Below are 14,081 nucleotides of genomic sequence, written 5' to 3'. Positions count from 1 at the left end.
CTGCTTTCTCCTCCAGCATCAGGAATCACCAGATGTCACCTAGGTCAATCCCAGCATAATAGGAAATGGCCCTCATGATTTCTGAGCACTTCTGATCCTCAGAGATGAGTTCTGTTGGGAGTAATGTAGAACCCCATCACTCACTCAGCAGTCTGGGTAGGGAGGGCCCTTATGAAAAAAATATTGGAGCAGATAGCTTAAAGGGCTGGGGAGCAACTATTAATGTGTGAGGCATTGCTTGGGAGACCCAACCACCATGTGAAGCCTCATTTTACTTTTTTGTCACTACTGTAATTGGCCTTTGGGGCAATACCTGATAAGTGTTTCAGTGATTACTCTTAGCTCTTTGCTCAGAAGAGATCACTCCTGCTGATGCTCCGGGGACTATAAGTGGGGTAAGGATCACATCTGGTCCCCTTTATGCAAGGCAAACACCTTGATCACTGTACTCACTTCTTTATACCCACTTTAATTGTCCTATAGATTTAAAATGGGTTTCCTTTTAGGGCTTTCTTTTTTCCAAACCCATGTTCTCTTAATATATAATTTTTATTTTTGGGCCATACCTGGTGGCACTCAGGGATTATTCCTGGATTTGCACTCAGAAATCACTCCTGCCAGGTTTGGGGGACCATATGGGATGCTGGGGATCAAACCTAGATCTGTCCCAGGTTGGTTGCAGGTAAGGTAAATGCCCTACGGGTGTGCTATCTCTCCGGCCCCTTAATACAGATTTTTTTTTGTTTTTGGGCCACACCTGGTGACGCTCAGGGGTTACTCCTAGCTATGCACTCAGAAATCTCCCCTGGCTTGGGGGACCATATGGGATGCTGGGGGATTCTGTCCTAGGGTTAGTGCGTTTAAGGCAGAAGCCCTACCAGTTGTGCCATTGCTCTGGCCCAACAGATTAATATAGTTTTTTAATTGATTTTCTTTTGTTTTGCGTTCACACCTGGCAGTGCTGAGGGGCTGGCTACTCCTGGCTCTAGGCTCAGAAATATATTAATATATAATATAGATTCTTAATATCATTCTCTTAATATAGATCTCCTTCGGGGCTTTTTTCCCCCCAAACCTCCTCTTTTTTTTTTTTTTTTTTTTTTTTTTGGTTTTTGGGTCCACCCGGCAGTGCTCAGGGGTTATTCCTGGCTCCATGCTCAGAAATTGCTCCTGGCAGGCACAGGGGACCATATGGGACGCCGGGATTTGAACCGATGACCTTCTGCATGAAAGGCAAATGCCTTACCTCCATGCTATCTCTCCGGCCCCAAACCTCCTCTTTTTAACATGTATAAATTCCTCTTTATCTCCCTTTACATCTCTAAATTTCTTTCAATGAAAGCTGTACGTTACTAATTTTTTGGGGGTAGGGGCTTGTCTTGGCGTCACACCCAGCTGTGTTCAGGTGTCCTCCTTGCTCTGCACTCAGAAATCACTCTGGGGACTCTTCTGGAACAATCTTCTCAAAAGCCAAAAGCCCAAAATAAGTCAAGCTGGCTTTTGATCAGATGGGAAGTATTTGTGCTTGACAAGAAACTCTACCTCCAAGAGTTATGGCTGAGAAAGAACGATACAAAATACAGAGGTCACAAGGCCTCTGCTTGAAAACACAATACTGGTGACAAAAGTGCTCCAGTACAAAGTCAGGCACAAAAGGACTATCATCCCATCTAGGAATGCCTAGTGTTCACAGCTACATTGACCTAGTTAACAAACAGTAAAGAGTTGTCTCACTTCATTACAAGTCCATCAAGTGTGGAGGACTGCAAGTTTATTCTTTACATTCTTTTTCAACTTTCATAGTCACATATTTTCCTTATAACCCTATGAATTTGAAGTTTAATTCTGATTTTAGGTACTCAGATTGATTTGCTCCAGTCTCATAGTTTACTCTCACTTTACTCATCTACACTCCCTCAACTTTCTACCTTGACTTCTCTTAACCACTGTTACTCTTATATGAACTTCTCTTCTATTGACGCTCTTAACTCTTTGGATTTTTGGCAACACTAGATAAACTCAACGCTTATTATCTGGCTTGGAAGGGCTTAGGGAACCATATTTGGAACCAGGGATCAAACCCAGGTCACCCTTGTGTAAGGAAAGCACCTTACCTGCTGTACTATCTCTCCTGCCTCTACTAATATGCTCTTTTTTTTTTGTTTTGTTTTGTTTTTTTTTGTTTTTGGGCCACACCCGGCGGTGCTCAGGGGTTACTCCTGGCTGTCTGCTCAGAAATAGCTCCTGGCAGGCACGGGGGACCATATGGGACACCGGGATTCGAACCAACCACCTTTGGTCCTAGATCGGCTGCTTGCAAGGCAAACACCGCTGTGCTATCTCTCCGGGCCCGTATATGCTCTTTTTTTAATTTAATTTTTTCCCCTTTTGGTATGCTTTTAAACGAAACGACAATGGTGAATACTTGATGTACCAGCCTACTTTTTTTTTTAAATGTACAAAAACTGCATTAAAACATCAGTATGAGTTTTCCCACCACTTAAAGATTTTAATATGTATTGAAGAATCTGAACCAAATAATGTGCAAAAAGACAAGGAGTATCAAAATAACTTATAATAAATTTCTAAAACTGCTCACATAATCAAACTGTTAAGACAAAAATATGGTTTACAATATAGGTGTGTCATTATGGTAGAGATAAAAAAATAGTGCCTACACGAAAATTAATTTATACTATCAAAATTCCCAGGAAAGAATGAAAATATTCATATGCTTATAAATAGAACATTCTTTGGTGCTCATTAAATGGCATATATTCTTGGATATCTTTATCATATAGTCTTTGCAGACTACATTCCATTTACGTTGGAAAATAAATATGAATTATATATTACTATAGAAACTACTTATAGGATATTTGTTTCATGGTGTACAAGTGTTTATGAAAAAAAAAAAAAAAAAAAAAAAAAAAAAAAAAAAAACAAGTGTTTATGAAAGATTTAAGAACTTAAAAAACTACTTACTCTTTGATAATCTTTTTGCATTTTATACAATTAATGTATAGATTATGTATATTTATAAACAATGATATATAGATTTTCATGTATCTATATATAAGGCTGCAGGAAAAAATGTTACACGCATAGGTGGAAAATTCAATTCAGCTGAAAACTGCTTATGATTCTTTCAATTCCACACTATATAGAACTCAAAGAAAAGATTAAATTTCTAGCATTTCTTGGATAACAGCTGGGCAAGCTCTTTGAAAAGCTAGATGTGTATCAAGAAATGGCGGGCCCGGAGAGACAGCACAGCAGTGTTTGCCTTGCAAGCAGCCGATACAGGACCAAAGGTGGTTGGTTCGAATCCCGGTGTCCCATATGGTCCCCCGTGCCTGCCAGGAGCTATTTCTGAGCAGACAGCCAGGAGTAACCCCTGAGCACTGCCGGGTGTGACCCAAAAACTAAAAAAAAAAAAAAAAAAAAAGAAATGGCATACTATAGGGGAAGAAGACAAGTGAATGCTAACATGGACACAACGTGGTGTAAATTTTTTACCCTAACAAAGTAATTATTCACTTGCAAGAAATTACCCAAAGTAAAAAAAATTTATTTTACAGAGTGGTTGATTTTTTAATACATCAGAAACTACAATGTTAAACTTCCTTGTTTTCACTGCTCCTCTCACATCAGTGACTGAAGTTTCTCTGCAATAATTTAGTTTACATTTAAAGTGGCAATACAGATTTTATTTAATGGATGTTATAATTAGAAACCAGTTTTATATACAGAAAATTCATAAATATAGAATTTTATTCCTATTTACCCTAGGACTATGCAAAAATTGACTAAAAATTTTTCATCTGGGCATTGTAATAAACATGTAAATACATTATTTACAATGGAGCAGTCTCTGACAGAAAGCAAACATTTAAGTAATTTTGGTCTTCAATAAACTCCATCATTTCATGTTCATGGTAGAAGCTATGCAATGTTTATATTCACTCAAACTTTTAAGATTCCTGTTAGACACATAATTCAAATAATTATTTTACTTGTACAATGAAAGCTTTACATTTCCATGAAGAATATTCCTTGATCTAATCATAGGGAGCTCTTTTCTCCAAATGTAGAAAAATGTTTCTGTACAATTATATGCAATTTTCTTCCTTCTGGCAACAATATTATAAATACTGAGTCATTTAATCTTCATTGCTCATACTTCAGTGTGAGTTCCTGAGTTAATCACATTATGTAAGTACCATCTTTGTAGTATTTCATAGATTCCATTTGTTTTGTCATAGCCAAAATGTCATGAAATCCAGTACTCAGGCCAGACATATGTTGGAAGTATGCCTCTTTTTCCACTTGAATTGTTAAGTTGTTTACTCCAGCATCTTTCAGTATTCCTGTAACCTGTTATAAAGATCCATGTATTTTAAAGCATTCAGATTAATGCACTTAATGTACATGAGTTAAATAATTGATACATTTTTCATCAAACCTAGAGCCTCAAACATTAGAGGTATGCACTCTCATTAGAAACACATCCCGTCTAATAAATAGCAATAGTCAGAGATAAATTTTTAAAATTACTTTATTATTACTTGACTATTTATTTATTTTTATTTAATTTTTTTTGGATTTTTTTTTTTTTGGCCACTCCTGGTGATGTTCCTGGCTATGCACTCAGAAATCACTCCTGGCTGGAGGACCAAATGGGACGGCAGGTCCGTCTTGGATCACCGCGTGCAAGGCAAATGCCCTACCGCTGTGCTAAAACTCTCTGGCCCCAATGGTGATTATTTAATTTAAATGATTAAGTATATAAGGAAGTCAATAAATTGTTGATATGACATTCAAAATTAAAAAGGAGGAAGGCCTATGTAAGTGATAAAAAAACAAAAACAGAACAGTTATTGTTTCCAATCCGGACTATGAAGGACAACAGTGAACATATAATATGATCCTCATATCCAATTTTTTTTGGTTTTTCGGGCCACACCCGTTTTATGTTCAGGAGTTACTCCTGGCTAAGTGCTCAGAAATCGCCCCTGGCTTGGGGGGACCATTTGGGACGCCGGGGGATCGAACCGCGGTCCTTCCTTGGCTAGCGCTTGCAAGGCAGACAACCTTACCTCTAGCACCACTTCACCGGCCCCATATCCAATTTTTGCATCCACTCTGATAACATTCTTTTTTTTGTTTGTTTTTAGGCCACACCTGGCGACACTAAGGGGTTTCTCTTGGCTCTGTACTCAGAAGTTACTCCTGGCAGGCTCAGGAGACTATATGGGATGCCGGGTTTGAAGATGGGTCTGCTGTGTACAAAGCAAATGCCCTACCTGCTGTGCTATTGCTCTGGCCTTGCTTTTGGGGGGCGGCGGGGAGATATTTAATGTAGGGATCAAACTCAGAGCTTCCACAAGTAAAGGCTGGGCTTTAGTCCTCTGAGTCTTCTCCTTGACTCCTGAAGTAACTTTTCTTTATAATTTTTGTTTGTTTGTTTTTGGGCCACACCCAGTGACACTCAGGGGTTACTCCTGGCTCTGTGCTCAGAAATCGATCCTGGCTTGAGGGACCTTATGGGACGCCGGGGGATTGATCTGTGGCCTATCCTAGGTCAGCCGCATGCAAGACAAAATACCCTACCACTGCACCACCGCTCTGGCTCCTATTTTTGAGCCAGTACTCCTGCCCATGCTTGGGGGACCAACTGTGGAACTAGGGATTGACTCTGGATCAGCTGCATGCAAGGCAAACATCCTAATCACTGTACTATCTCACTCACAGGAAATCAATTTAAAAGCAAAAAATTATTACCTGCTGTACTATTCTTTGCTCCAACACTTCAGATGTTACTTGTATATGAATTGTTCCTGCCACAATACTGGCAGAATGACGCCAAAAATGAGGGTCTCGGTAAGATATCAATCCTTCAATTTTCTGTATCTGTAAAATAAAATGAAATATAAATAAATTACACACATAAAGGACTTAAAAGATGAAATTAATCAATACAAAGTGCTCTTTACAGTTCAGGAACCACTATGTTCAGCAGTTATAAGAAGAAACAAAAAACGGGCCGGGAATGTGGTTCAGGTGGCAGAGTGTCCTGCATGGATAAAGGCCTTGGGTTTGGGCACAGGTGTCCCTGAGCCAGCCCTACCCCACCAAGCAACAAGAACAAATGAAGATAACAAGGAGAGGCCAGACAGTAAGAGAAGAACAGGACTGCTAAAGTGTTTAAAAGAATCATGAATTTCAGGGCCGCAGAGATAGAACAGTAGATCAGGCACTTGCCTTTCACATGGCTGGCCCCAGTTCGATCCCCAGCATCTCCTATGATCTCCTGAAGTTGTTAGGAGTGATTCCTGAGTGAAAAGCCAGGAGTAACCCCTGAACACTGATGGGTGTGGGCCCCCCCCCCAAAAATGGTGGATTGAATTCCATGGCGTTGGCCTGTTTATATGTGCTGCAATTATTTTCTCCTGGTTTGCCTTTTGTACTTCATTTTTGTTAATAGAGTCCTTTGCCTATAAACAATTTCCAATTGTTGAAATCTATGTGTTGTGGATATTGGGAGAGGTGTGATCAAGAGTCTGGATGGGATAGTGTGTCTGAGGAGAGGACAGGCAGAAAATCAAGGCCAGATTTGCTTTTTAAGTGTCTGGGTCTGAGGACAGAGTCCCAGGGAAAACTGGGACCCAGCTCAGCCTGGCTTTTCAGTCATGCTCCAGATCCAGGGTACCCAGACTGCTTTGTTTTACTTTTTTTTTAAAGAAATGCTCACAACAGAACCATAACTTGATTTTCAATATTTCTGGGGCTAGTTTTGCTGCTATAGCCCAGCTGGCCTCATGTACTATGGAAGAGATTCACCATCCCTCTGCTATGCATGCTGCTGTTCTTTGACAAAACAGCTAAGCAAGATATATTTCTCAACTCTCCTTTCTTCCTGCTCTCATGGATTGGGCAGATAATTTTGGTTTCTTTGGATTCATCAGTAGGCTCCTGCCTGGAGGCAAAGAAATTTCAGTCCTGTCTTTTTGGGAATCTGTTGAGCTGCTGCTCTGTACAAGCTTTTAAATGACACCAAAGGAAGGAGACAGGTGGTGGTGCTTGAAGCAGCAGCTGCAATAGAGAAGGGAACATGGTAGCCAGTGCACCATTTCCCCAACTTGCCACATCACACTCAACTTTAAGATAAAAGGCTTTCTCTATGTCTGTGCCTAAAAAAACATACATTCTTTTTTTTATCTTAGAAGTTTTGTACTTGGGCTGGAGTGATAGCACAGTGGTAGGGCGTTTGCCTTGCTACTGACCCAGGACAGACCTGGGTTCAGTTCTTGAATCCGATATGGTTCCCGGAGTCTACCAGGAGCAATTTCAGAGCACAGAGCCAGGAGTAACTCTGAGTGCTACCAGGTGTGGCTCCCCCCCAAAAAAAACAAAACAAAAACATACACACACACACACAAACACCCCCCCAAAAAAAAAAAACCAAATTTTTTTTTTTTTTTTTGGTTTTTGGATCACACCCGGCAGCGCTCAGGGGTTACTTCTGACTCTACGCTCAGAAATTGCTCCTGGCAGGCTTGGGGGACCCTATGGGATGCTGGGATTCGAACCACCAACATTCTGCATGCAAGGAAAACGCTTTTCCTTCATGCTATCTCTCCAGCCCCACATTCTTTTTTTTTTTTTTATTATTTAAATGTAGGAGTACTGCTGCAATTTATTCAGCTACCCATTAAGCTGACAAGAGCTGGCATGAACTCCAGATTTCTCTTGCATACACTGTCCCCCCTGCCTGTCTATAAGCAGAATCAAGCAAGGTCTACGGGTATTCCCCCGTGAAAAAATTCTTTTTTTTTTTTTTTTTTTTTTTGGTTTTTGGGTCATACCCGGCAGTGCTCAGGGGTTACTCTTGGCTGTCTGCTCAGAAATAGCTCCTGGCAGGCACAGGGGACCATATGGGACACCGGGATTCGAACCAACCACCTTTGGTCCTGGATCGGCTGCTTGCAAGGCAAACGCCACTGTGCTATCTCTCCGGGCCCGTGAAAAAATTCTTATAGTCCATAGATACAGCTCTAATTTCCTTTTGCCCCCACAGGGGATGCACATGTGTGCACACACTGGGAACAGCTCACTGGACTGGTCCCCGTCCTGAAAGACACTTGGTTTTGGAGTGCTACAAATGGAACACAGCTGAGGGAGGGGTTGTGTATCTAAAGTGCAGGATGCACTTAGTAAGTGGGGTGGGGCCAGAGCTGCTCTCAGTCTGATGGCTGCATAAAAGGGGTATTTAACACTGTTTCTCCTGGTCCCTACACTCTTTCAACCTCCCATTTATTTGTCCTGCGGTATTTACTCTTGTGGCTCTAACATGCAAAGCCATACTCCAGGCCTATGAGCCAATACCTGGGCCCTGAGTACAGCTTCTTTTCCAACCTGGATTGGCCACATGCAAGTCAAATGCCCTACAGATGTTTTATTTCTCCAGCCACTGATATGCTATTTTGAAAGGAAAAAATCATTCAAATATGAGACACAGTACCTTTTCTAAAGCAGTATGGAGTTCTTTTTCACATTCTGATGGCAGTCTCAGAAGCAGAATTTGACAGGCATCTTTAATCAGTGGAATAACACTGAGTAATATTAATATAGCAATAAAAAGCGAACAGAGGGGATCAGCAATAAACCATCCAAACTGTTCTATAAGAATTGTGGATACAATGACACCAACACTACCAAGTGTATCTGCCAAAACATGTAGAAATACACCTGCAAGAAAAATACATAAAACTTTACACATTAAATTGATCCTATACATTCCACAAATAGTGCTGAGAACATACTATGGACCTGGCACTTGAAAATGAACTTTAAAATGGCTAAAATGGGCCAGTGAGATAGCACAGTGGTAGGGCATTTGCCTTGTATGCAGCCGATTCAAGATGAACAGAGGTTCCAATCCCGGCATCCCAGATGGTTTTTAGAGCCTGCCAGAAGCGATTTCCGAGCGCAGAGCCAGGAGTAACCCTGAGTGCTGCCGAGTTTGACCCCCCCAAAAAACAAAGGAACAACAAAAGGCTAAAACACAATCAAAAGAATGCACTTCTGGGCCCGGAGAGATAGCACAGTGGCATTTGCCTTGCAAGCAGCCGATCCAGGACCAAAGGTGGTTGGTTCGAATCCCGGTGTCCCATATGGTCCCCCGTGCCTGCCAGGAGCTATTTCTGAGCAGACAGCCAGGAGTAACCCCTGAGCACTGCTGGGTGTGGCCCCAAAACCAAAAAAAAAAAAAAAAGAATGCACTTCTTAGTAAAAGGTAAGAATGTGGGCAACTATTAACATAGGATTGTGAGTTTTATTATGGTGCTGGTGTTTAGGGAGTACTTAAGTCATGGATGAGTCCTCTTATAATTAATTAGAATTTATCTTATTAGGGGCTGGAGAGATAGCATGGAGGTAAGGCGTTTGCCTTTCATGCAAGAGGTCATCGGTTCGAATCCCGGTGTCCCATACGGTCTCCCGTGCCTGCCAGGTGCAATTTCTGAGCCTGGAGCCAGGAATAACTCCTGAGCACTGCCGGGTGTGATCCCAAAACCACAAAAATAAATAAATAAATAAATAAATAAAAAATAAAGAAAAGAAAAAAGAAAGTATCTTATTAGTTATATTAATCCAATAGGTAGGTGGTCAGTAACTCCCCCCTCTTTTTTTTTTTTTTTTTTTTTTTAGTTTTTGGGCCACACCCGGCGGTGCTCAGGGCTTACTCCTGGCTGTCTGCTCAGAAATAGCTCCTGGCAGGCATGGGGGACCCATATGGGACACTGGGATTCGAACCAACCACCTTTGGTCCTGGATCGGCTGCTTGCAAGGCAAACGCCGCTGTGCTATCTCTCCGGGCCCTCCCCCCGCTTTTTAACGTTCATGGGTTACTCCTAGCTATATGTTCAGAAATCATTCCTGGCTTGGGGGATCATATGGAATGCACATGCAAGGCAAAACGCCCTACAGATTGTGCCCCTGCTCCGGTCCCTCCCAGCCTTTTCTGAGTGGCACTGAGATCCTTTATTCCTCCTGCACAACCTCACCACAGAAGCAACTACAATAGGATTCCTTCTGCTTACAGAATCTCTTAATTTAAATCAAAATTTCTGTTTTTCGTTTTTGGGCCACACCCAGTGATGCTCAGGGGTTACTCCTGGCTATGCACTCAGAAATCCCTCCTGGCTTGGGAGACCATATGGGATGCCGGGGGATCAAACTGTGGCCAGTCCTGGGCTAACACAGGCAAGGCAGATGCTTTACCGCTGTGCCATTGCTCCTTCTCCAGTTTATTAAGCACCATACTTTTTATTTATTTATTCATTAAATTTTTTATTTTAGTTTGGGGGCACACCTGACAACACTCGAGTTATTCCTGGTTCTGTGCTCAGAAGTCGCTCCTGGCAGGCTCAGGGGACCATGTGGGATGCCAGGAATCGAACCTGGGTCTGTCCCAGATTGTTGTGTGCAAGGCAAACACTCTGCCACTGTGCTATAACTCCAGCCTCAGTACTATAATTTATAATACTATTAATGAGTTTCTTTCTCCTTTTTTGCCATACCTCATACAGCTCAGGGATAACTTCTGCCTCTGCTTAAGGATCTCTCTTAGTAGGCTCAGGGATCATATGGGTTGCCAGGATAGAACCCAAGTTGGCCACCTGAAGGCAAATGACCTATACTCAGTACCATCACTCAGGCCCTTGCAAATAGAATTGTATTTATTTTTTTTTGTTTTTTGGGTCACACCTGGCAGCACTCAGGGGTTATTCCTGGCTGGCTCGGGGATCATATGGAATAATGGGATTCAAACTACCGTCCTTCTGCATGCAAGGCAAAAGATCTACCTCTAAGCTATCTCTCTAGCCCCGCAAATAGAATTCTTGTGTAAATCATTCCAGCACCATTCCTTTCACCAATTTCCCAGTGCCTACACCTTTTTCCCTCAGGGTAAGCTTCCAACTGAAGACCAGTTCTCATTTACTGTTGCTTTGGGGGCATTTGTTATTCCTTTAATATGTTTCTTTATATCCTCTATATGAGAGAGTATTGTGTCTTTTTTTCTCTCCTTCTGGCAATTTTACTCAGCATGATACTCTTCAGATCAATCTATATAGCAGCAAATTATATAATCTCATCTTTTATAGGTGAGCAGTATTCCATTGTGTTTATGTACCATAGTTACTTTATCCAATCATCGTTGGATACCTGGTTTGCTTCCAGATGTTGAACAGTGAGTGCTGCAACTAACATTCAAGTGCAAATGTCTTTTCTAAATAGTTTTTGGCATAGATGCCAAGAAGTAGAATTGCTGGGTCATATGGGTCAATTACTAGGTCAATTCATACTTTTTTTGGGGGGATCTTATCTGGCAGCGCTCAGGGGTTACTCCTGGCTCTACGCTCAGAAATCACTCCTGGCAGCTCCGGGGACCATATGGGATGCTAGGATTCGAACCACCATCTGTCCTAGGTCAGCTGCATGCAAGGCAAATGCCCTACCACTGTGCTACCTCTCCAGCCTCAATTCATAACTTTATAAGGAGAGTCCATGTTTTTCCAAAGGGACATTCAATATCCCACCAATATAAATGAGAATCCCATTTTCTTCACATCCATGCCAACACTGGTTGTTTCTATTCTTTGTGATGTGTGCCAATTTCAGTAGTTTAAGACTATAATATGCCTTTTGGTCACCAATATGTCATCTTTGAGAAAGTTTCTATCTTTTCCTCCCATTTTCCATTTTTTGATGGGGCTGGTTGCTTTTGTTTTGTTTTGTTTTTTGGGGTCACCCGGCAGCACTCAGGGGTTACTCCTGGCTTTATGCTCAGAAATCGCTACTGGCAGGCTTGAGAGACCATATGGGATGCTGGGATTTGAACTTCCATCCTTCTGCATGCAAGGCAAACGCCTTACTTCCATGCTATCTTTCTGGCCCCTGGTTGTATTTTTATTATAAAGTTTTAACAGTGCTTTTGAACTTTTCTTGGGTCATAAAGACTTTATCCTAGGATCTGTGCAAAAAACAAAATCTCTAATTACAGAGGCCTGACTGACAACCATGATTGAGCAGAACTTTTCCTGGGACCATAAAGAAAGACCTTGGGGTCTGACAAATAACATGCCCACAGCCTGTAGTCAGTCTCATAATAGTATGCTTCAAGGGTGGAGACACCCTGTATCTCTTAGGTCAAGGGAATTTCCTTTCTAACATCCTGAATAGTAAGCATCTATTAAAAAACAATAACAACGGGCCTGGAGAGATAGCACAGTGGCATTTGCCTTGTAAGCAGCCGATCCAGGACCAAAGGTGGTTGGTTCAAATCCCGGCGTCCCATATGGTCCCCCGTGCCTGCCAGGAGCTATTTCTGAGCAGACAGCCAGGAGTAACCCCCCCTGAGCAATGCCGGGTGTGGCCCAAAAACCAAAAAAACAAAACAAAACAAAACACAACAACAAAAAAACAAAAAACAACACAAAAATAAACCAAAAAACTTACCACATCTGCACCCCCCTTTTCTTCTTTTAATTTTATTTATAGCCTCTAGAAAGGGGCTCCCGCCTTTTATACAGAACCATCCTGTTCTGCCTCATATGTCTATGTCTTCCTACATATAGGAAAAAAAAGTGCTCAGGGGTTACTCCTAGCCCCCCATTCAGAAACTGCTCCTGGCAGGTTCAGGGGACTATATGGAGTGCTGGGGATTGAATCCAGGTCTGTTCCGGGTTGGCAGGGTGCAAGGCAAATGCCCTACCACTGTGCTAATACTCCAGCCCCAGTTGTTGTTTTTTTTGGGGGGGGTGGGTTTGGACTCAGTACCCAGAAATCACTCCTGTGAGGCTCAGGGTACCATACAGAATGCCACAATCAAACCCAGGCCAGCCATGTGCAAGGCAAATGCCCTACCCATTGTGCTATCACTCTGGTCCCCAAAGGCTCTGACCCAGTTTTGAATACAAATAAGCGGTGTCAATTCAAGAGACAGTTAAAAGATAAAGCACTATTTGGCTAGTACTCACCTCTCATGTTGGCATTCATGCCTCCACCACCAATTCCATGGCTGTGACCGTGTCCATGATCACTGTGTCCATGCATATGGTGTGAGTGGCTGTGATCAGATGAGTGACAACTTCCGTGAGAAGCTCCATGGGCATGGGAATGGGTATGGGCGTGGCTAAAGGCACAGATACCAATAAGGTTGACTATCAGGCCTCCAACGGATACTGGCTAGCAAAAGAAAAAAAATTGATTTATAACTAAAAAGTTAATATGCTATTTAAAAGTTATCTCTATCACTATGATCTTTCCTGTTAGTAGTAAAACTTCACAAAGTAAAATCTTAGTAACTAAATACAAAGCTTAAAAATGTGACGTTTAGGGGCTGGAGAGATAGCATGGAGGTAAGGTGTTTGCCTTGCATGCAGAAAGGATGGTTCGAATTCCAGGACCCTATATGGTCATCCGAGCCTGCCAGGAGCGATTTCTGAGCATAGAGCCAGGAGTAACCCCTGAGCGCTGCTGGGTATGACCCCAAAACCAGAAAAAAAAAATTGAAGTTCAGAGAGCTGGAGCATTAACAGTGGCCTTGCATGTGGCTGACCTCAGTTTGATCTTCGGCGTCCCATATGGTCCCCAAGCCAGGAGTGGATTTTGAGCGCATAGCCAGGAGTAACCCCTGAGAGTCACCAGGTGTGCCCCACCCCCCCAAGAAAAAGTAGTACATTTTTATTTTTTTGGGGAGCCACACCCAGTGGCACTCATGCGCTCCAAAATCACTCCTGGCTTGGGAAAGCTACATGCAAGGCAAATGCCTTACCTCTGTGCTGTCTTGAGGCCCCCAAAAGTAGTAAATTTTAAAAGAAGCAATTTAACCATAAACATCAAAACTTTGAGTGAGGAGAACATTTTAACTTAATTTAAGAAACTAAAATTCACAGCTGAAGATGATCCCAAAACAAACTAAACCAAAACAAACAAACAAACAAACAAACCAAAAAAAAACACCACACCAAAAAATCCAGTAAGAAGTAACTGCCAGAGAGTACAGTGGCTAGGTG

General features: G+C 42.1%; 1 protein-coding gene and 1 non-coding gene across 2 annotated transcripts in view; both read right to left on the bottom strand.

Moving 5' to 3' along the window:
- Positions 1-3,550: 3,550 nt before the first annotated feature.
- The window catches only part of SLC30A5 (solute carrier family 30 member 5), a 36,144-nt gene continuing 25,613 nt past the window's right edge, over positions 3,551-14,081 (bottom strand). The window contains exons 13-16 of the mRNA XM_049768756.1: positions 13,044-13,251; positions 8,525-8,751; positions 5,785-5,913; positions 3,551-4,377 (exon numbers count right to left, since the gene is read on the bottom strand). Of these exons, the coding sequence (XP_049624713.1) occupies positions 4,207-4,377; positions 5,785-5,913; positions 8,525-8,751; positions 13,044-13,251 (735 nt within the window). The 3' untranslated portion in view covers positions 3,551-4,206. The remainder of the gene's footprint in view (positions 4,378-5,784; positions 5,914-8,524; positions 8,752-13,043; positions 13,252-14,081) is intronic.
- Positions 7,677-7,815, bottom strand: LOC126002505 (small nucleolar RNA SNORA58). Its single transcript, XR_007493196.1, has one exon. It is a non-coding gene; the product is annotated as a small nucleolar RNA SNORA58 (small nucleolar RNA).

The sequence above is a fragment of the Suncus etruscus genome, chromosome 2 (assembly GCF_024139225.1).
Source record: "Suncus etruscus isolate mSunEtr1 chromosome 2, mSunEtr1.pri.cur, whole genome shotgun sequence".
Lineage (NCBI taxonomy): Eukaryota > Metazoa > Chordata > Mammalia > Eulipotyphla > Soricidae > Suncus > Suncus etruscus.
Note: the sequence above shows the minus strand (reverse complement) of the source record. Positions and strands in the feature narration are given on the sequence as shown.